Source organism: Pelophylax lessonae, assembly GCF_965119305.1.
Source record: "Pelophylax lessonae genome assembly, chromosome: 9".
Lineage (NCBI taxonomy): Eukaryota > Metazoa > Chordata > Amphibia > Anura > Ranidae > Pelophylax > Pelophylax lessonae.
The window spans coordinates 262,096,079-262,120,280 of NC_138776.1; the positions used below are offsets into that span (position 1 = coordinate 262,096,079).

Genomic DNA, 24,202 nt, shown 5'->3' on the forward strand with positions numbered 1-24,202 from the left:
CCCCCTACACACATTAGAGTCCTCAGTCCCCACACACATCAGAGTCCTCAGCCCCCACACACATCAGAGTCCTCAGCCCCCACACACATCAGAGTCCTCAGCCCCCACACACATTAGAGTCCTCAGCCCCCTACACACATCAGAGTCCTCAGCCCCCCACACATATCAGAGTCCTCTTCTTTGCTGTTCTCAGTGTCTCTCCCCCTTTCTACATTACATCTCCCCTACCTTACACAGACCGGCAGATTCGAGGCATAGCATGTCTGAATGGAGGAAGGAAGCTGCAAGATGGTGATTGGTTGCTTAGACTGCCCTTCATCTTGGTAACCAATCACTGGCTTGTTTACCTCAGGCAGTTCCCGCCCTACCTCCAGAACTGTCCCGCCTCCCACGGTCGGCTCTGCAAAGCATGACAGCTGAAAGGAGAACAGGCTCCTAAATGGCGTGACCGCTGTGGTCTGGGAGGGAGAGTGATGGGGGCCGGACTCGGACCGCGGGCCGCCATTTAGTGATGCCTGATATAGAAGATATTTCCCGCACTCATACACCTCAAGCGTTGAGTGGGATCCCTGATGTACAGGAAGACAGGACTTCAGTGAGGAACAATTCCCTCACTCAGGACAGAATTATGGCTTCTTCCCCGTGTGAGATCTCTGATGTCTGTAAAGATGGGACTTAGATGCAAAACATTTGCCGCACTCAGGACAGGAAAACGGCTTCTCACCCGTATGAGTTCTTTCATGTTTGACAAGATCTGATTTTTTTGCAAAGCATTTCCCGCACTCAGGACATGAATGCAACTTCTTTTCCATGTGCAATCTCTGATGTCTGTACAGATGTGACTTAAGTAAGAAACATTTCCCGCACTCAGGACAGCAATACGGCTTTCCCTCTGCATGAGATCTTCGATGTGCGACAAGTTCTGATATTTGTGTAAAACGTTCCTTGCACTCAGAACAGGAATATGACTTCACCTCTGTGTGCAATCTCTGATGTCTGTAAAGATGTGACTTGACTGAAAAACATTTCCCGCACTCAGGACATGAATACGGCTTCTCCCCTGTGTGAGATCTGTGATGTATGACAAGATCTGATTTTCGTACAAAACATTTCCCACATTCAGAACAGGACATAGGCTTCTCCCCTGTGTGCAATCTTTTATGGCTGCAAAGACCGGACTTGAATGAAAAACATTTCCCACACTCAGGACAGCAATAAGGCTTTTCACCCGTGTGAGATCTTTGATGTGTAACAAGATCTGAATTTCTTGAAAAACATTTCTCGCACTCAGCACAAGAAAATGGCTTCTCCCCTGTGTGCAATCTCTGATGTCTGTAAAGATTGGACTTGTCTGAAAAAAGTTTCCCGCACTCAGGACAGGAATACGGTTTCTCCCCCGTGTGAGACCTCCGATGTGCAACAAGTTGTGATTTAATTACAAAACATTTTCCGCAGTCAGAACACGAAAATGGCTTCTCCCCAGTGTGAAATCTCTGATGTATGTGAAGCCTGGACTTCAGTGAAAAACATTTCCCGCACTCAGAACAGAAATACAGTTTGTGCATTATCTGATGGCTGTAGAGATGGGATTTCTCAGAAAAAGATTTCCCGCACTCAGGACAAGAAAGTGCCTTTTCCTCTGTGTGAGAGCTCTGATGTTTGTAAAGACTGGACTTGTTCGAAAAAAATATCCCGCACTCAGGGCAGGAATGTGGCTTCTCACCTATGTGAGATCTCTGATGTCTGTAAATACTGGATTTCAATGAAAAAATCTTACCGCATGCATGACAGGAATTAGGGTTCTGATCTTTATGAGATTTTTTATGCACATTAAAGCTGGATTTAAACTGAAAACACTTCCCGCACTCACTACAGGAAAATCTCTTATCTGTTGGAGGGAGAGCACTGTCCCTCACAGTCTGAGGTTCCTCAGGATAAAAGAAATACGATGGTCCGGCACCGTCCCTCACAGTCTGAGGTTCCTCAGGATAAGAGGAACACGATGGTCCGGCACAGTCCCACACAGTCTGAGGATCCTCAGGATAAGAGGAATATGATGGACTGGCACCGACCCTCACAGTCTGAGGTTCCTCAGGATAAGAGGAATACGATGGTCCGGCACGGTCCCTCACAGTCTGAGGTTCCTCGGGATAAGAGGAATACGATGGTCTGGCACCGTCCCTCACAGTCTGAGGTTCCTCAGGATAAGAGGAATACGATGGTCCGGCACCGTTCCTCACAGTCTGAGGTTCCTCAGGATAAGAGGAATACGATGGTCCGGCACCGTCCCTCACAGTCTGAGGTTCCTCAGGATAAGAGGAATACGATGGTCCATCTACACTGTGTGGTGCCGGATGGACATTTGAGGTAGCCGGGTTTTCTCCTGGACTATACTGTGTGATGTCCTCATCTTCTACTTTACAGTCTGGAGACAAAGTGAGACAATCCTCTGAGGTTTTCCTCATCTTCCGTCCATGTACTAAAATAGAAATAAAAAGATTATTACTAGACATGAGCAGATTGGTTCCCCTAAACCAGGACTCCGCCCACATCAGGAAGCTTTGTCTCTGAGGATCTTACAATTCCACCCTCAAGGTAACTAGTAAATGTGTCCTCTGATCTCCTACCAGTTCATTTCTTTATTCATGGACCTTAGTCAGAGAGTGAGGAAACAACGAGAACTGTCTTTTATAGCAGTGACAGTGATGAGGGGATTATAGGACGAGTGTCCCCCCATGATTTAGTCATGAATAATAGCGGGGCTGAGTCCCACCAGAGGTCAAAGAGTGAGGATGGAGGAGAGCAACCAAGATGAAGACTGGACTGATCCTGAAGACCACCATCATTGGGTTATTGACTCCTCCCTCATCACTTTCTGCTTAAGGTTCCAAAGTTTGAGGATGTGACGAGACCAATCTCGCCCCATTGCATTGGAGGAGCCTGGTTGCCCGCCTGCTGCCTCTGGACTATGGACCAGACTTTAAAAGACTTTGACTCCCTGGCGATTAAACTGTATTCGTGGGGTCTGAGTGCCATTCACCTAATAATGTGCACTCAGACCTGAGCTATCTGGGGATATGTAACATGTCTATGTTTAGTGTATAAAAAGTAACTTTATATATTTTAAAGCATAATACTGTATTTGGGTCCCCATGTGTGTAATGGAGTCTCGCTGTGAAAACTAGTTCTAGCTGCAGAGAGAGAGGGGGGGGTTGTTTCCAGAAGCCCCCTCCTGAGGAATGTCTACTGATTTAAACTGAGTGCTTTTGTCTAGAGTGGGGGATGCTCTGCTTCTGGGAGTCTGTAATGTGATATATGTCTGTTTGTGTTACAGTCTTCCATTTGGTCCCCTAGGGGAGTGTCCACCAGGTGGGAGACCTGCATAAATACAGGGGCAGGTAGCCCTCAATAAATATACCACTACTTGACCTTCCACACGGAGCTTTGTCTCGTTCTTGGGGGGATTCACTGTATGCTGCTGGAGACTGATTGCTAGGAGTGTAAGCTGATGAATGCTTCTCCTGTTCGTCTGCTAGCAGCTATTCGTGAGGTTCCAGGTTGGAGTGCTATTTTGTATCCAGTTCGGGAGTTTGATGTCCTGCAAGTAGCTGTGCCTGTCTCTCAGAAAGGGGCATATCGCCTAAACGGATTTTAACCCCTTGTCTGCTGAAACGGTCTGTTACATTTGGTGGCAAGCGGCGAGATCGTTCCTACGGCCAGAAGGACAGCTACAGGAGACACCATTACTCTGGATTTTACAATTGAGGGCAACGCATGTCCCAGTACAGCGACCCTGACAGCACCAGCATGGAACCAGCAGTGGAGTTCGATGAGGGTGTCATGGATGACCGAGATGCAGTCCGTAAAGGCATCTGGTACCAGGCACTGGGTATGGTGGAATACCAGCGGGGTGAGAGACTCCCCAAGGAAGACCAGCGGTTGCAGAAGCGAGTAGCCCTGCGGATGCCCTTCCTGGGGGAGCAGCCCCGGGAGGAATGGGTAAAAGAATTGGAGCTCCGGGTATGGCAGGAGATGTGGCTGGAGGATGCCTACCAGGCGCTGTGGTGGTGTGTTGCACAGTACCTGCCCTGGACAGCCGAGCATGACAAGCCAGAGGGAGAGGAGTTGATGGTCCTGGCTTGTTATGGGAGTCTTTTTCAGAGCTGGAATTTGGGAGCCCTACACAAGCCCGGTTCAGTGATCTCTTGGAGTGGAGGGAGAGCAGGTATGACTGGGACGACACTCACGAAATTGAGCAAGACCTGGTCCACCTGGTGACCCGGGAGATGGAGCTAGAACAGGGCTACCAGTAGCTGTTCCAATACTATGAGAAGGCTCAGCAGGAGAGCAGCAGGACAGACCCAGACCAAGACCCAGTCAGAGGGGACGAGAGGGTAAAGTTTTACTGGGAAGAACCCCAGGTGGCCGGTAGAGATGGGACCGAGGTCTCTCCACCGGTCCTGCAGGGAATTGGGAGCCCAGTCTCCATTCCCCAGCGGCAGTGTAAAGTGCAGGGAGAGGAGAGCAGCGTCCTCCCTCCCCAGCGGCTGGCTGAGTTACAGGGGGCAGAGGTAGTTGTTCCTGCCCCCCAGCAGCAGAGTGATATGCCAGGAAGGCAGTGTGAAGTGCAGGGAGAGGGGAGCCCAGTCTCCATTCCCCAGCGGCAGTGTGATGTGCCGGGAATTGGGAGCCCAGTCTCCAGTCCCCAGCGGCAGAGTATCCAGCAGGGAATAGAGAGCCCAGTCTCCTTTCCCCAGAAACAGAACTCTGTATTGGGAGGAGAGACAGTCGGTCTCCCTCCGCAAAGACTGGAAGTATGTATGGGAGAGGAGATTGTTACCCCCTCTCCCCAGCGGCAGCTTAATGTACCAGGGGGAGACTGTAAGCCCCCCACCGGTGCAGATGGGACCGTGGTCTCTGCACTTACCACACAGGGGGTAGGGATGGGCGGTCCTACCCCCCCACGACAGAGCTGTGTATCCAAGGGGGAGACAACCGGTCTCCCCATTCCGTAGCAGAGCTATGCACCTAAGGGGGAGACAGTCCGTCTCCAGCAACCAGGCCCCAACCAGACTACTTCGGTGGTAGTGCTGGCACCAGGACAGAGTACCGCTGGTCTCTGCCCACTCAGCAACCCACCAAGGCAGCCTACCAGTCCCCTACACAGCCATGGTGAGGCACCTGGACATGGACAAGTTTCTCCTCTACCCAGGTGTAGTGACCATTTATTGTGGATGGGCTGTACTGTTTTTTCTGCTTTGTAGGTGGGCTGCTGGACTAACAAGGGCACTGACCGGCAGGAGGTCAGGTACCCTGTTAGTCTTTTTGAAAAGGAGGAGAGATGTGACAAGACCAATCTCGCCCCATTGCATTGGAGGAGCCTGGTTGCCCGCCTGCTGCCTCTGGACTAAGGACCAGACTTTAAAAGACTTTGACTCCCTGGCGATTAAACTGTATTCGTGGGGTCTGAGTGCCATTCACCTAATAATGTGCACTCAGACCTGAGCTATCTGGGGATATGTAACATGTCTATGTTTAGTGTATAAAAAGTAACTTTATATATTTTAAAACATAATACTGTATTTGGGTCCCCATGTGTGTAATGGAGTCTCGCTGTGAAAACTAGTTCTAGCTGCAGAGAGAGAGGGGGGGGGATTGTTTCCAGCAGCCCCCTCCTGAGGAATGTCTACTGATTTAAACTGAGTGCTTTTGTCTAGAGTGGGGGATGCTCTGCTTCTGGGAGTCTGTAATGTGATACATGTCTGTTTGTGTTACAGTCTTCCATTTGGTCCCCTGGGGGAGTGTCCACCAGGTGGGAGACCTGCATAAATACAGGGGCGAAACGGTCCGTTACAGAGGATGTTATCACATTATTATGAACATGTAAAAGTCTGTGCTCCAATCAAATCATCAAATATAAAATGTCCAGCTGGTGGAAAATGGGTGCAACAAAACAAAAATACAAATTATGTTTGTATGTAGCAGTGGGTAGTGATAGAATGCAGAAGTCAGGCCAATTTAATTCAAAAATATATCGTATAAGATACAACAGATAGGGCTATATAGTATCTGAATTATATAATGAACAACATAGAGTATATAGTGCAGGGGTCAGGACTATTTATTGTAAAACACAGAGTATATAGTGCAGGGGTGAGGCGTATGTAATGTACATTACATTATAGAGTATATAGTGCACGTGTGAGGAGTATGTAATTTACAACATAGAGTATATAGAGCAGGGGTCAGGAGTATGTAATGTACAACATAGAGAATATAGTGCAGGGGTCAGGAGTATGTAATATACAACATAGAGTATATAGTGCAGGGGTCAGGAGTATTTATTGGACAACATAGAGTATATAGCGCAGGGGTCAGGAGTATGTACAGTAGTTGATGGGTCATGACTGTGTAGTGTACACCGGGGAATGCAGGGCTTAGGACTACGTATTGTGCAATAAAAATATACAGTGCGGGGGTCGGGACTTAATATTATAATAATATTGGTATTTAGTGGAAACTTAAATGTTTATAGTTGCAGAGGTCCCACATCGCTGCCTCCCATCTCCTAAGACTGCACTCGGTGAATTGGGCCTGAGACTATACAGACCTATCCTTCCACCCAGCAATGCCAGAAGACAACAGAACATGTTACTCTGGGAGAATTGCTCTAGATCCTGCTAGTTGTGGTCACGGGGCAGAAGACTCGAGGCACATGGACCAGGTGCCTACGTCAAGCAATGCCTATGGTAAATATCAACATTTTGCTGCCAGCTGAACCACAGAATCTACATAGATACAGCCTAGATACATAAATTGTGTCTGCAACACAGAAAATAAAGATTATCCAAGAGAAATACAGGATGGAGAACACAGCTCAGAAAAGAGACCAGGGGATTACAGGCTGATATCACCCAGTCCTTGCCTTACTCTGAACCAAACAGTGAGCAGCATGGGTGGAGGAATGTATTTAATGTTAATTACCCACCTGTGCTGATCTCTGTAGCAGTGTCCTCCTCTATAAATGTCCCCGTTATTCCATCCTCCTCCATAGACTGCTGATCATCCCTCACATACGTCTCTTCTTCTTCTGCTTTAACTTCAACTTTTATATCTATCAGATCTTCACCCTAAACCAAGAAAATTTGAAAAAATATAATTTGTAAAACCGACACTTCATCTCCACAAAACTATGTTCTACTTGCTCCATCCCACCAACCTTGTATTGGTGAAGGATGGTGTGACCTTCCTGTGTGGAATCCCGGGAATACAGAGGACGGGGACATCTCTCTGGTGGGTTCCCATTACTGGATCCATCTGTAGGAAACACACACACTGACTGAATACATTGTTTCTATGTGTTTATCAGATGATGGGGGATCTAGGTGGTTCCTCCGTACTGCTCTCTCCTTTACAATAAAGTCTCCTCTTACCCGGTGATGTGAGGGGCAGCTTATTCTCCATCATGACGTCCTTGTAGAGATCCTTGTGTCCTTCTAAATACTCCCACTCCTCCATGGAGAAATAGACAGTGACATCCTGACACCTTATAGGAACCTGACACACACAATGATACAGTCACCATCCAGACACATCCCTTGTCTGTTACTGTATAATGTCCCAGAATTCCCGGCACCGCTCACCTCTCCTGTCAGCAGCTCCATCATCTTCTTGGTGACTTCTAGAATCTTCTGCATGTTGTGTCTTTTGGGTTTTAGGGAGTCACGTGGAGGCACTGTGATGGTCTTAGGATGACCTGACTTCAGAAGAGAAAATTTCTGTATTGAGAAACCATGAGGAATATCATCTTAGAATCGCAGAATCCTCCTCACCTCTCCGGTCAGGTCTGTGTTTTATAATTAGAGATAAGAGGGATGTCATGTGACCTCCCAGAATCCTTCTTACCTTTCCGGTTAGCAGGTAGATGATCTCCAGGGTGAGATTTAGGATCTTCTCAGTCATGTGACTACGGTCCTCCCCCATCTCCGTTTGTGCCGTCATTTGATCTATACAGGTCTCCTTGTAGATGGATAACTTCATTAAATGAAAGAAAGAATTACTTGGATGATATTGATCACACAATAATAGGATGAGAATGTGAGGGGGTAATGTGAGGGTTGCTGTACTTTTAAGAACTACTGCCCCCATGTGAATACATTTAGTTTTAGTATTTACTATTTCATTGTTCGTACATTGTTGAGGTCCTAGAACTCTCCTGGCCTACCAGATCAGAAATTATTTTTTCTCTGTTGGGTTTGTTTGGTTTCTGAACTGGTTTAGATTAGTTTTAGATCTGCAAATAAGGAATGATAAATAGGATCCTTCTTCTGTCTTCTTGTTTCAGAGGCAGTGTTGTGAGGTCAATGTAGGGTTATTATGATGTCCAGAAAGGGGATTTGCTGATTTTTTGGCCTGAGTTGTAGGCTAATCCGGATAATTGGCAGAAATTTCAACTGCAAGGCTCCAATCTCCGGTAGCCTTCTGACTGACAGGAGTATTGTCACTGTTACTCTCTAAAGGCCCATACACACGATAAGAAAATCTATGTACTTGCACTACGCATGTACCATGTTACGTTACGTTAAAATGTTACACTATATATTCTTGTTTATTACTGAGTTTTTCCTTTTGCTCCTACGTTGTCTTCCTTCTATATTTCATACCTACATATCTTAATTCTACCATGTTCTTTACTTTCCAAAAATGTGAATTGGACTAGACGTTTGTAAGTTTACGATGTACCTGTATTGCCCTTCTTACAATCTAAATAAAACATTATGGAAAAAAAAAAAAAAAAAAAGAACTGTATTCTAATGATAAAAAAAAAAGAAAATCTGAAGGGAAATTTCGTCCGACGACCGATCTGCCGATTTTCGGATTGTTAGTATAGTGCTTTCGACAGCCGACTCCGACTTTTCGGCTGACAAAATCCTGATGTGCAGGCTATATAATGTTTGTCGTCCGTCAAAACAACGTCCGATTTTCGTCTCATTAGTACAGATTTTGACGGAAAAAAATCTTAAGAGCAAGACTAGGCATGCTCAGCGACGAAAGAACACAAAGAAAGCAATCCAACACATGACATCACTTCTGATGTAGAATTCTGTCCTACGGGAAAATAACATCTTCACTTTCGACATCAGACTGGCATGCCACATAAAACGGACGACAGATGGTTCGATAGTCTGATCGTGTGCACGGGACTTAAGAGAGAAGGGATTGCATAGCAGGAGGATGCTGCTGGTGGAGTAGAGAGCTGTAGAGGAAGAATCTGTTCTCTTCACTCCAATGGCAGCTCAGTTTGGGTAGGAAGGGGACAGCAGAGGGTGAGGGTTTTGTTCTCTTGACTGACAAGTATACTGTAATTTCCAGGACAGGAGGACAAGGGGTTCCTGGGACTATGAATTCCATCTCTTGGCACTGCCAGAAGACCCTCAGTCAAGGGAAGATATTGGACCTCTGGCCAACTGTCAGGTGATGCTGCTCAAACAGACATCTTCTAAGTACGAATGAAGGAATTCCTTTCTTCATTCCACTTAGTAGCTCAGAAAATTTTTATTTGACCAGTGAAATGGTAAGAAGGTAAGAGCTGCCTTTCTTTCCTGGCAAGTTCTGTACGGATGTCTGAAAAGTAAGTGCAGGTGGGAGGACCATCATAGACCAAGAGCCCTCATCCCTACCTTAGACTCCCTGAGCCCTACAGCTTCCTCTTCCCTCAGAGCCCTGCTGACCACCAACGCAATCAAGGGACCCAGAGTGATTCAGCTGCAATACCCACTCATAATCCTTTAGCTACACTACCCCCCTTTACAGCCATTCACTCCCTCAAAAGTCCTTCAGCCTCAGTACCCCGATCAGAGGCCTCTCAGCTCCTCTACTTCCCTTAGAACCCTTGTTATTTTCCTCCCTCTGACACTAGTGATGGAACATATTCTTCGTTATTCAGCTGGGGAATGTTTTCCTCTTCCTGACTAGCAATGTACAGAGCTCTATGCTCCATACTCCTGACCACTGCACTCAAACTTTGTGTTGGCTGCATATTGTAATAACTGCCCATTGGCTGCCTGTGTAGCTGGTGCATTGAGGGCACAGGGGCGCAGCCCCCCCTATCCATGCGTCCGGTCCCTTAATCCAGTGGTCCTCAACCCTGGCCTACAGGGCCCACTAACAGGCCAGGTTTGCAAGATAACTGAAATACATCCCGGGTGATATCATTTGCTACTCAGTGATTGCAGTACTCTAGTCTGCATCTCCCCAAGGTAATACTTAAAATCTGGCCTGTTAGTGGGCCCTGAGGACCGGAGTTGAGGACCACTGCCTTAATCTACATGCAGGGCGCCGGACGCATGGAGTTCAATAGGGTTTTTTTTTTTTTTTCTGAAGCACGTGATTAGAGCCAGAGGTTCTAATAGACTTTAGAAAAGGGTGGGCTCGAGGCGCAGAGCACTGCGCCCCAAGCCCACCCATTTGTGTGACAATAGCGAATGAATTTTCGCTATTGTCACACGGATCCTCCTCCTGGCCAATCAGGAAGCGGGTCCGAGACCCGATTGGCTGAAAGGCGAACCCATGCCATTGGCCATGGAGGACCATCCGCCACTGCTATGTAGTGTAATAATTGGCCATGGTCAGGATGGTCATTGTCTTGTCTATTTATTGTCAGTGCTGTTTATTTTGAGGACCATATTACTAGAATATATCTCCAAAATTAGGAAAATTGTTTCGGCCCCTAATTGGGGTAATATTCAGACCCCGAAGGGGTTAATCTACGTTTCCACACCATATATGTGTGTATCATCATCTGTTGGCGATAAAAGACATCACAGTGACTATGGAGGACGAAACCTGACAGGGGGGGGGGGGGGTTACTGGGTGTAAATAGAAAATAATATCTTATTACCTCCTCTGCTGCCAGTTCCAGCAATGTCTCCTCTCTTCCTCCCAACTCACCTCTGACCCGGAACTTCCTGTCTGTACCTGACGTCACTTTTTGTCTTTCATAGAGACTTCCTGTCTTGTTATAAGTGAGATCACCACCTTGTGGAGCTCAGAGGAACTGCAGCCCCAAGAACATCTCATCATCAACATCTCAACACCTCATCATCAACATCTCATCATCTGAACATGGCCTTGTGCTGTATGTGTATGTACTGTATATCCTAATAAATCAGTGGTTCTCAACCAGGGTTCCTCCAGAGGTTGCTAGGGGTTCCTATAGAGGTTGCTAGCGGTTCCTTGAGCAATGAGCAATTTCTGCCTCTCAGATAAGTTCCTCCTGACACCATTCATCTTTTTAGCTATCTGGAAGAAGGTAATTCTTCCCAAGTCCACAAGTGTAAGGAGCATTCATCCCACTGACCATCACACTAATGTATCATGAGTAGTAAATATAGTCATTTTTAGCAGGGGTTCCCTGAGACCTGAAAATTATTTCAAGGGTTCTTCTGTGTTGAAAAGGTTGTGAAAGGCTGTAATAAATAAATACTCGCCAGCTCTGTCGGATTTGCCAGGACAGTCACGTTTTTTAGCTATTTGTCCTGGAATGTTTGAATCCCGGGCTGTGTACCTAGAATTACAGCAATAAGTGTAAATGTGTTTGGGTCCAGACAATGGGAGACCCTGCAATGTATGTGGAAGTCTTTTCTTCTCACTTTGTATCCTGGTCCTGAGAGGTGGTACTGCCCAGAAGAGGGGAGTGGAGGGCACTGTATGTGAGAGTCATCCGGGGCCCCGTGTGTGGTGAAAGAAGGGGGATTTGAGGGCGCTGTGTGGTGTCCTGGTGGAAAGAGATAAGTGTGGCCTTTTCTTTGTCCCACCACCTAGCCGGGGAACTGTTCTCAACTTCCTATCTGCATGGATCATATGATATCTCTGCCCGCTGTCCACTTCTAGGAGCAAATACCTCCATGTACCCTATTCAAACCCCATGCCCCTAATTACACCCCATGTTCCCCTCCTCACCCCCATCTTCACCCCTTTCTGCTCCTCTCCACCACACTTCACTGCCCCGTCCCCCTCTTCATCCCTCAACCACCTCTTCACCGAATCATTTCCCTCTTCATTCCCCTGCCTCTCTCTCCACCACCCTTTCTCTTTGTTGCTTTTTCCCCATCTTAACTGTACTGTTCCCACATCACCCCCTCTCCTGCCCTCCTCTTTACCCCCTTGTCCTACCTTTACTGCAATGTCCCAAAATCATCCCTGTCCTCTCTAACCCCCCACCTCTCTCATCACACCCCATCCCCTTCTTCACCTCCATGCTCTCCCTAAGCTCTCTAAGTTCTGATGCTATCCTGGTAGGGATGCGGCTGAGCATCAGGCTGTGAAAAAAGCCTGTGGTGTATGTGCTCCTGGGGTGGCAGGCCAGGGGTTCCCCACTTCACCTCCCTTTACTGCACTTTGTCTGTATCCTTCTTCACCTTCCCATCCCCCTCTTCACTGCACGGTGTCCTTCTTCACCTCCCCATCCCCCTCTTCACTGCCCTGCCTCCCTCCCCCTTCTCCTTCATCACACCCCCCTTTCCCCCACTTCACCTCCCCATCCCCCTCTTCACTGCACAGTGTCCTTCACCTCCCCATCCCCCTCTTTACCGCACAGTGTCCTTTTCCACCTCCCCATCCCCCTCTTCATAGCACGGTGTCCTTTTTCACCTCCCCATCCCCTCTGCACTGCACAGTGTCCTTCTTCAGCTCCTCATCCCCCTCTTCACTGCCCTGTCCCCTCTCTGTGCGGCCCCGTCTCCTTCATCACACCCCCCACTTCACCTCCCCATCCTCTTTTTCACTGCCCTACCCCCCTTCCCTCTCTTTGCTCCCCTGCCTCCTTCATCACACCCCCCTTTACCTCCCTATCCCCCATTCCACTTCATCTCACCATCTCCCTCTTCGCCCCTTGTTCCCCTCTTTACCCACCTTCCTCCTCCTTTCCCCTTCTTCAACCCCCTCCTGTTCCACGCTTCACTGCCCTGCCTCCACTTCATTTCCCCTTCCTTCTTCACCTCCCTTTCTCCAGGCCCCCCTTTTCATCTCCCCCTCTTCCTCCTCCTGTTTGCCCTTCTATCCTGTGTTCACAGCCCCCACCCCTCCTTCACCCATTTCCCCCTCATCACCCCCCTTCCCCCTTCTTAACCTCTCCTTTCCCTCTTCGCCATCTATTCCCCCTCCTCACCTCCCTGTCCCCTTCATCTCCCCTATTTCACCCTCTTGTCCTCCTCTTCACATTCCTGTTTCCCCCACCATCCTCATGTCCCCCTGTTCACCCTCCTTATCTCCCCACCACTCTATTTACAGTTTTCTCCTCCTATCTCCCACTCCACCTCCCTGCCTTCCTGTTCATCTCCTTCTCACTTCTCAGAGGGATGGCAAGGGCCTAATCCAGCCTTGCTCAGCCAGGGTTCCTCCAAAGGATTCTAGGGGTTCCTTGAGCAACAATTCATGTCTTTGCATCAATTATCAAAGGGGGCAATCTTCCCACTGATGTATGGGACCACCACACTGACCACTGATATAAGTGGGTCCTTCTAACATTGGTCACTAATGTATGGGACCACTACACTGATATAAGGGGATCCTTCTCCCGTTGTTCACGAATGTATGGGACCACTACACTGACCACTGATATAAGGGGGACCTTCTCCCATTAGTCAACAATATAAGGGACCACTGAGAAGAAAAGTGCAATGCCCAGACAGATTCCCCACGGAAGTGGACTGATGGTGCTTCTGCTCAGAGTGTCTTCCCAACACTAATGGAATATGGAGGTATAGGGTGAAAAGCCAGAAACTTGTCTTTCCTGAAAAAAAGCACTTCATTACAAGAAGGGGAGTGTACAAACGACAGTCGTTTACAAGATTCAGCAAGAAGCCTTAATCATTGGCTATGATTAAGACAATTTGCCAAAACACGTAAGCCACTGTACTTGGTACACTCAATTTAATGTAATAAAGCATTTTTTTTTTGGTGGCTTGTTGGCTTTTCCCCTTATACCTCCATAAGGGACCACCACACTGAACACTGATATAAGGTGGTCGTTCACCCATTGGTCAGCAAAGGGACCACTGAGAAGAAAAATGCAATGCCTAGACAGATTGCCCATGGAGGTGGACTGACGGTGCTCCTGCTCAGAGTGTCTTCCCAACACTAATGGAATATGGAAGTAAAAGGTGAAAAGCTGGCAATTCGTCTTTTAAAAAAAAAAAAAATCACTTTATTACAATGAGTGGATTTTTTTTCGGAAGGACGAGTTGACGGCTTTTCACCTTATAACTCCATGAGCGACCTCTACCACTGATAGAAGGGGGTCCTTTGCCCATTGGTCACCAATATAAGGGATTACTACCCTGACCACTGATATAAGTGCGTCCTTCTCCCATTGGTCACTAATGTATGGGACCACTACACTGACCACTGATATAAGGGGATCCTTCTCCTATTGGTCACTAATGTATGGGACCACTACACTGTCCACTGATATAAGGGGGTCCTTCTCCCATTGGTCACTCATTTATGGGACCACTACACTGACCACTCATATAAGGGGTCCTTCTCCCATTGGTCACTAATGTATGAGACCACTACACTGACCACTCATATAAGGGGGTCCTTCTCCCATTGGCCACTAATGTATGGGACCACTACAATGACCACTGATATAAGGGGGGTCCTTCTCCCATTGGTCACTAATTTATGGGACCACTACACTGACCACTGATAGAAGGGGGTCCTTTGCCCATTGGTCACCAATATAAGTGATTACTACACTGACCACTGATATAAGGGGGTCCTTCTCCCATTGGTCACTAATGTATGGGACCACTACACTGACCACTGATATAAGGGGGTCCTTTACCCATTGGGAGAATGTGATTTTTATTAACCTATATTCTTTAATGTCTACTGTGTATGGGTATGATATCTAAGTGATTTGGATTAAACCACGCCTGACGAAGGAAACTAAGAGTTCAATTAACACAATGATTTCCTGTAATCGTCAGCTCCAACTAGTGGTTATAATGAGGTATTTTTTCTGATATACTTCAATCTGGAATATTAGCAAAATATCACAATATGGTCACTAGAGGGGGCCAATGATCCTAGGAAATAACTGTATGAAATTAAATATGGCTAATATTCATCATGGGTGGATGAATGTTTTTCACATTTGTGACCTCTAAATATTTGTGAAGACTTACACCACAAAATGTACTCAGCCAATAAAAAGTAAGGACTCCATTTTTATTTTTCTACTGCAAATAATGGCTAACACGGTAAAACACTTTATCCATGTCTTTGGTGATCTCTGAACTCCTTATGAAGTGTTTCTTACATGATGAAGATCAGCCATGGAGTATATCTGAGGTGTATATCGGGGTATGCTTCTTCCCCACATGTCCAGCAACATTCATATAGAAGACATTTCCCGCACTCAAGGCTTAATACACCTCGAGGATTGTGTGGGATCCCTGATGTACAGGAAGACAGGACTTCAGTGAGGAACAATTCCCTCACTCAGGACAGGAAAGTTGCTTTTTCTCCATGTGCAATCTCTGATGTCTGTAAAGATGTGAGTTAACTGAAAAACATTTTCCGCACTCAGAACAGGAATACGGCTTCTCGCCTGTGTGAGTCCTTTGATGTTTGACAAGATCTGATTTTTGTGCAAAACATTTCCCGCACTCAGGACAGAAATGAGACTTCTCCCCCGTGTGCAATCTCTGATGTCTGTGAAGATGGGACTTGAATGAAAAACATTTCTCGCACTCAAGACAGGAATACGGCTTCTCCCCGGTGTGAGACCTCTGATGTTTGACAAGATCTGATTTTTGTACGAAACATTTCCCGCAATCAGAACAGGACAGAGGCTTCTCTACCATGTGCAATCTCTGATGTTTGTAAAGATTGATCATCCCTGAAAAACATTTCCCGCACTCTGGACAGGAATAAGGCGTTTCCTTGGCATGAGACCTTTGATGTGTGACAAGTTCTGATATCTGTGTAAAACATTTACCGCACTCACAACAAGAATAAGTATTCTCCCTCATGTGCAATCTCTGATGTCTGTAAAGATGGGACTTGACTGAAAAAGATTTCCCGCAATGAAGACACGAATAAGGTCTGTCCCCCGTGTGAGACCTTTGATGTGTGACAAGTTCGGCTTTTCTGGAAAAACATTTCACGCACTCAGAACAGGAATACGGCTTCTCACCTGTGTGAGATCTCTGATGTTTCGAAAGATTGGACTTGTCTGAAAAACATTTCCCGCACTCAGGGCAGGAATATGGCTTCTCACCCGTGTGAGATCTCCGATGTGTAACAAGCTCTGAATTTTGTCTAAAATATTTCCCACATTCAGGACAGGAATACGGCTTTTCCCCCGTGTGCAATCTCTGATGTATGGAAAGATGTGACTTAGTTGAAAAACTTTTCCCACACTCAGGACAGGAATACGGTTTATCGCCTGTGTGAGACCTCTGATGCACGACAAGTTGTGATTTATTCACAAAAGATTTTCCACACTCAGAACAGGAAAATGGCTTCTCTCCAGTGTGAGATCTCTGATGTATGTGAAGACTGGACTTTCGTGAAAAACATTTCCCGCACTCAGGACAGAAATACGGCTTCTCACCCATGTGCAATATCTGATGGCTGTAGAGCTGGGATTCCTTTGAAAAAAATTTCCCGCACTCAGGACAGGAATATGACTTTTCCCCCATGTGAGACTTTTGATGTTTGACAAGACTCGGTTTTTGTACAAAACATTTCCCACACTCGGGACAGGAAAATGGCTTCTCCCCCATGTGAGATCTCCGATGTCTGTAAAGACTGGAATTGGTTGAAAAAAACCTCCCGCACTCAGGACAGGAATAAGGTTTATCGCCTGTGTGAGACCTCTGATGTACGACAAGTTGTGATTTATTCACAAAAGATTTTCCACACTCAGAACAGGAAAATGGCTTCTCCCCAGTGTGAGATCTCTGATGTATGTGAAGACTGGACTTTCGTGAAAAACATTTCCCACACTCAGGACAGAAACACGGCTTCTCACCTGTATGAGATTTTTTATGTACAATAAAGCTGGATTCAAAACGGAAAAGTTTCCCGCACTCAGTACAGGAAAACCTCTTATCTGTGTGAAGGACGGCACCGTCCCTCACAGTCTGAGGTTCCTCAGGATAAGAGGAATACGATGGTCCGGCACCGTCCCTCACAGTCTGAGGTTCCTCAGGATAAGAGGAATACGATGGTCCGGCACCGTCCCTCACAGTCTGAGGTTCCTCAGGATAAGAGGAATACGATGGTCCGGCACCGTCCCTCACAGTCTGAGGTTCCTCAGGATAAGAGGAATACGATGGTCCGGCACCGCCCCTCACAGTCTGAGGTTCCTCAGGATAGGAGGAATAGGATGGTCCGGCACCGTCCCTCACAGTCTGAGGTTCCTCAGGATAAGAGGAATACGATGGTCCGGCACTGTCCCTCACAGTCTGAGGTTCCTCAGGATAAGAGGAATACGATGGTCCGGCACCGTCCCTCACAGTCTGAGGTTCCTCGGGATAAAAGGAATACGATGGTCCATCTACATTGGGTGGTGCTGGATGGACATTTGAGGTAGCCGGGTTTTCTCCTGGACTATACTGTGTGATGTTCTCATCTTCTTCTTTACAGTCTGGAGAAAACGTGAGACAATCCTCTGAGGTTTTCCTCATCTCCCGTTCATGTACTAAAATAGAAATACAAAGATTTTTACTAGACATGAGCAGATTGGTTCCCCTAAACCAGGACTCTGCCCACATCAGGCAGCTTTGCCTCTGAGGATTTTACAATTCCACCCTCAAGGTAACTAGTAAATGGGTCCTCTGATCTCCTACCAGTTCATTTCTTTATTCATGGACCTTATTCAGAGAGTCAGGAAACAACGGGAAATGTCTTTTATAGAAGAGACAGTGATGAGGGGATTATAGGATGAGTGTCCCCTCCCTCTCTATCACTCATTGCCATCTCCCCAACACAAGAAAAACTGCACTTCCTTATTTAGTCCATGATTTTGTCATGAATAACAGCGGGGCTGAGCCCCACCAGAGGTCAGAGAGTGAAGATGGGGGGAGAACAACCAAGATGAAGACTGGACTGATCCTGAAGACCACCATTATAGGGTTATTGACTCCTCCCTCGTTATCACTTTCTGTTTAAGGTTCCAAAGTTGGAGGATGTTATCACATTATTATCAACATGTAAAAGTCTGTGCTCCAATCAAATCATCAGATATAAAATGTCCAGCTGGTAGAAAATGGGTGTGACAAAAGAGAATACATATTATGTGTATATATAGCAGTGTGTAGAGGGGAGAGAGCAGAAGTCAGGACTATGTAATGTACAACATATTGAAGAAGATATAACAGTTAGGACCAGAGGCGTAACTAGAACCTTCAGGGCCCCGATGCAAGAAACCATGAAGGGCCCCCCAGTCCCCTGGCCGGGGCCCTTCCCTTCAAGCCCGGGGCTCTTCCCACTAATCCTGGGGCTCTTTACTCTTGTTGCATGGCCTTTTATTATGGTCCCACAGCAGGATCCTTTCACAAGTTCTGCAGTGGGCCCCCTTCCTGCAATCTTGGGGCCTCCCCACAGTGGTGCAATGCCAGGGCCCGGTCGCAAGTGTGACCTTTGAGATCCTGGAAGTTCACCCACTGGTTTGCTACCGGGCCCCCTGGAGCATGGGGCCCGGTAGCAGTTGCAACCCCTGCAACCCCTGTAGTTACGCCCCTGGTTAGGACTATATAGTATCAGAATTATGTAATGTACAACATAGAGTATACAGTGCAGGGGTCAGGAGTATGTAATGTACAACATAGAGTATATAGTGCAGGAGTCAGGAGTAATTAATGTACAACATAGTGTATATAGTGCAGGGGTCAGGAGTATGTAATGTACAACATAGAGTATATAGTGCAGGAGTCAGGAGTAATTAATGTACAACATAGTGTATATAGTTCAGGGGTCAGGAGTATGTAATGTACAACACAGAGTATATAGTGCAGGGGTCAGGATTACATTGTATGCAATATAAATTATAAAGTGTAATGGTCAGAATTCATTATATTGTTATTCTGTAATAAGTGGAAAATTTGCAGAGGTCCCATACTGCTGCCTCCCATCTCCTGAGACTGCACTCGGTGACTTGGGTCTGAGACTATACAGACCTATCCCTCCACCCGGCACAGCCAGCAAATAAAAAAGTAAGTAACCCCGGGAGAATTGTTCTATTAGAGATCTTGCTAGACCCAGGCATGGTGCAGAAGATTCAAGACACATACCCCAGGTGCCTAGGTCGAGTAACGCCTATAGTGACATTCAACATTTTCCATTCAGCTGAACTCCAGAATGTACATACACTATAAAAAAGTATTGGGACGCTTGCCTTTACATGCACATGAACTTTAATGGCATCCCAGTCTTAGTCCGTAGGGTTCAATACTGAGTTAGCCCACCCCTTTCAGCTGTAACAGCTTCAGCTCTTCTGGGAAGGCTGTTCACAAGGTTTAGGAGCCTTCCCAGAAGAGTTGAACCTTTTATAGCTGCAAAGGTGGGCCAACTCAACATTGAACCCTACAGACTAAGACTGGGATGCCATTAAAGTAAATGTGCGTGTAAAGCCAGGCGTCCCAATACTTTTGGTAATATAGTGTAGATCCAGTCTAGATACATAAATTGTGTAGGTGGCACAAAGAACAAAGATTATCTGAGAGGAATACGGTATGGGGAACACAGCTCTGGAAAGTGACCAGGGTATTGCAAGCTGATATCAAACAGTCATTGATTTACTCTGGACCAATCAGTGAGCAGTATGGGTGGAGAACTGTTTTTAGTGTTCATAACCCACCTGTGTTGATCTCTGTAGGAGTGTCCTCCTCTATAAATGTCCCCGTTATTCCATCCTTCTCCATAGACTGCTGATCATCCCTCACATACGTCTCTTCTTCTTCTGCTTTAACCTCAACTTTTATATCCATCAGATCTTCACCCTAAACCAAGAAAATGAGAGAAAATAACATCTGTAAATTATAAACTTGAATATTGTGACATCAAATAAAATAGATCCATGCATTGTCTCCAATAGTCAATGTTCTAGATTCTCCGACTCACCAACCTTGTAATGGTGAGGTATGGTATGGTCTTCCTGTGTGGAATCCCGGGAATACAGAGGACGGGGACATCTCTCTGGTGGGTTCTTGGTATTCGGTGGCTCTATCATATAATTGTGTCCTTCTGAAAACTCCATCACTCCATACTCCTCATCCTCCTCTTTAAACTCTTCTTTAACAACAAAATTATAATCCCTGAGGTTTCCTATCTGAAAGATATAATAAAACATTCATTGTAATAAACATGCCTGTATACAAATCATGACTATTAATGATTGTCAATCACCTACCTGATGATGGTGAGGGATGGTGTGACCTTCCTGTGTGGAATCCCGGGAATACAGAGGACGGGGACATGTCTCTGGTGGGTTCCCATTACTGGATCCATCTGTAGGAAACACACACACTGACTGAATACATTGTTTCTATGTGTTTATCAGATGATGGGGGATCTAGGTGGATCCTCCGTACTGCTCTCTCCTTTACAATAAAGTCTCCTCTTACCCGGTGATGTGAGGGGCGGCTGATTCTCCATCATGACGTCCTTGTAGAGATCCTTGTGTCCTTCTAAATACTCCCACTCCTCCATGGAGAAATAGACAGTGACATCCTGACACCTTATAGGAACCTGACACACACAATGATACAGTCACCATCCAGACACATCCCTTGTCTGTTACTGGATAATGTCCCGGAATTCCCGTCACCGCTCACCTCTCCTGTCAGCAGATCGAGGTTCTTGCTGGTGACTTCTAGAATCTTCTTTTCATTTCTCTATTCTATCAGGGAGAGAGGTGAAGGCAACGTGATGATAATATTATCACTAGACTTCATTGGAGGAAAACTCTATATTTTAATATGAATAGTAAAATCAAGTGATATTCCCAGAATCCTCTTCACCTCCCCATTCCTGTCTCCTTTTTTATTAAAGCCCCCTCCCACACAATGTAGGTTAAAAGCTTGTTGCAGGCATTCTGATGTATTTAGACACGATGCAGAACCAACAGTCCTGCTTTGTTTGTGCTGTTTCTGCGAGCCCCCCCCCCCCTAATTCTTTGAGCATTGGAAAAAAAAAAAGAGCCATGTTATATGATGAGCTGACTCTGGATGGAGGGCCATTGGGAGGAGAAACTGAGGTTAGTGAAGGGTCAGTATGATGTAAAAGATGTGCTAATTCTGGTTGGAGGGTTAGAGATTAGAAGGAGCCGCTGTGAGGACAATGTGATGTAATAGGATTTTCTGACTCTTGATATAGGAACATTGGGAGGAGGAGCTGTGAGGTCGAGGTCTGTGTACGGTCATAGAATTCTCTGATTTTGGATGGAGGGACATTGGGAGGAGTTGTGAGGTCATTGTGATGTCATAGGATGGGTTGACTACAGATGAACAGTGGGAGGAGGAGCTGTGAGGTCAATGTGATGTCAGAGGGTTCTTTAACTCCAGATGGAAGGCCATTGGGAGGAGGAGATGTGAGGTCAGTGTACTGTCATAGAAGTCTCTGATTTTGGATGGGGGACATTGGAAGGAGGAGCTGTGAGGTCAGTTTGATGTCATAGGATTCTCTGGCTACAAATGGAGGTACATTGGGAGGAGCAGCTGTGTGGTCAGTGTGATGTCACAAGATTCTCTGACCCTAGATGTAGGGACATTGGGAGGAGGAGTTATGAGGTCAGTATGATGTCATAGGACTCTCTGACCCTAGATGGAGGGACATTGGGAGGAGGAGCTATAAGGTCAGTGTGATGTCATAGGATTCTCTGACTCTGGATGGAGGGACATTGGGAGGAGGAGCTGTGAGGTCAGTGTGATGTCATAGGATTCTTTGACTCCAAGTGGAGGGACATTGGGAGGATGAGCTATGAGGTCAATGTAATGTCATAGAATTCTCTGACCCTGGATAGAGGGACATTGGAAGGAGGAGTTATGAGGTCAGTATGATGTCATAGGACTCTCTGACCCTAGATGGAGGGACATTGGGAGGAGGAGCTATGAGGTCAGTGTAATGTCATAGGATTCTCTGACTCTGGATGGAGGGACATTGGAAGGAGGAGCTGTGAGGTCAGTGTGATGTCAAAGGATTCTCTGACCCTAGATGGAGGGACATTGGGAGGAGGAGCTATGAGATCAGTGTAATGTCATAGGATTCTCTGACTCTGGATGGAGGGACATTGGAAGGAGGAGCTGTGAGGTCAGTGTGATGTCAAAGGATTCTCTGACCTTGGATGAAGGAACATTGGGATGAGGAACTCTGAGGTCAGTAGGATATTGTAAGATTCTTTGACACCGGGTGAAGGGACATTGGAAGGAGGAGCTATGAGGTCAGTGTGATGTCATAGGATTCTCTGACTCTGGATGGAGGAACATTGGGAGGAGGAGCTGTGAGGTCAGTGTGATGTCATAGGATTCTTTGACTCCAAGTGGAGGGACATTGGGAGGATGAGCTATGAGGTCAATGTAATGTCATAGAATTCTCTGACCCTGGATAGAGGGACATTGGAAGGAGGAGCTGTGAGGTCAGTGTGATGTCATAGGATTCTTTGACTCCGAGTGGAGGGACATTGGGAGGAGGAGCGCTATAAATGGTCAGTGTGATGTCAAAATATTCTCTGACTTTGGATGAAAGGACAAGAAAGGAAGAGCTGTGAAGTCAGTGTGATGTCATAGGATTCTCTGACTCCGGTTGGAGGGACATAAGGAGGGGGAGCTGCGAGGGGCGCTCTGTGAGGTTTCTGTACACACAGAATAATTTCTCTCAGGGTGCGTCCCACCTCTCCTAAACTAAAGGATGAACTTAATCTTCGACTTTGCCAGGACACATCAAAGCCCTGTAATCTCCGTGTACTCTGGAGACTTTACTGATCACATTTTTGGATAAATATATGAGACATGGATCATTATGAGTAATTATATTTACAAATTAAACATTTTCCTCTTTTTTCCTATTTCAATAATCAAAAGTAAACACATACATATTCCAATCATTCCTAAATAAACCCCCCACCTCCCGTCACAAATTAGAGTGGTATAATCTGTTCGTATGCGAGATGAGAAGGTGAATGGTGGAAATGGTGGAAAAGGTGACATATCTCCAATATGAAGAAAATGTTCCGGCCACGTAAGTGGGGAAATGTTCTGACCCTGAAGGCGTTAATCTACGTTTACACACTGTATATGTGTTTATCATCATCTGCTGGAAATAAAAGACGTCACAGTGACTATGGAGGAAGAGGACGGACATGACGGGGGTGTTACTGGGTGTAAATAATATCTTTTTACCTGCTCTGCTGCCAGTTCCAACAATGTCTCTCGAATTTCTTCCGACTTACTTGGAATTTCTTATTTATACCTGGCATTACTTCCTGTTTGTACCTGCCATCACTTCCTGTCTTCCATAGAGACTTCCTGTCTGGGTAGAAGTGAGATCACCACCTTGTGGAGCTCAGAGGAACTGCATCCCCGTCTCATAGTGTGAACATGGCCTAGTGCTGTGTGTGTTTTTACTGTATATCTTTATAGATGGGGTCATCTCCACTCCCACCAAGGAATAGATTACCGCCTAGTCCAGCCTTTCTCAGCCAGGGCTCTCTAGGGGTTCCCTGACAAATGACCAATTTCTGTCTCGCAGTAACAACTGGCATCAATGATCTGTGAGGGGGGCATTCTCCTGTTGGTCACCAATGTAAGAGACCACTACACTGACCACTGATATAAGGGGGTTCTCCTCCCATTGATCACTATGTAAGGGACCACTACACTGACCACTGATATAAGGGGGGTCCTTCTCCAGTTGGTCAGCAATGTAAGGGACCACTACACTAACCATTGATATAAGGAGGTCCTTCTCCCATTGGTCGCTAATGTAAGGGATTACTATATGGATCACTGATGTAGGAGGGTCCTTCTTCTGTTAGTCAGTAATGTATCGGACCACTACACTGACCACAGATATAAGGGGGTTCTCCCACTGGTTGCTAATGTAAGGGACCACTATAATGATCACTGATAAAAGGTGATCTTTCTCCCGTTAGTCAACAATGTAAAGGACCACTACACTAACCACTGACATA

The 24,202-nt window shown here is 46.3% G+C and overlaps 4 protein-coding genes across 4 annotated transcripts in view; 1 reads left to right on the forward strand and 3 right to left on the reverse strand.

Annotated features, from left to right (window-relative positions):
- Positions 1-21,488, reverse strand: part of LOC309564420 (uncharacterized protein) — a gene marked incomplete at both ends in the record, with an annotated part of 648,900 nt that extends 627,412 nt beyond the window's left edge. The window contains 2 exon segments of the mRNA XM_082269050.1: positions 20,426-20,523; positions 21,380-21,488. Of these exon segments, the coding sequence (XP_082125176.1) occupies positions 20,426-20,523; positions 21,380-21,488 (207 nt within the window).
- LOC309562909 (gastrula zinc finger protein XlCGF66.1-like) overlaps positions 1-24,202 on the forward strand; it is a 471,303-nt gene that overhangs the window by 362,894 nt on the left and 84,207 nt on the right. The gene's annotated exons all lie outside the window — the stretch shown is intronic.
- The window catches only part of LOC309562861 (uncharacterized protein), a 52,279-nt gene that overhangs the window by 17,132 nt on the left and 10,945 nt on the right, over positions 1-24,202 (reverse strand). The window lies entirely within an intron of this gene.
- LOC309563493 (uncharacterized protein) lies at positions 574-19,866 on the reverse strand (the record flags this gene model as incomplete). Its single annotated transcript, XM_082267885.1, has 4 exons — positions 574-2,270; positions 15,507-16,842; positions 16,888-17,426; positions 19,816-19,866. 4 exons carry the CDS (start codon positions 19,864-19,866, stop codon positions 627-629), a joined length of 3,570 nt encoding a protein of 1,189 aa, XP_082124011.1. The 3' UTR covers positions 574-626.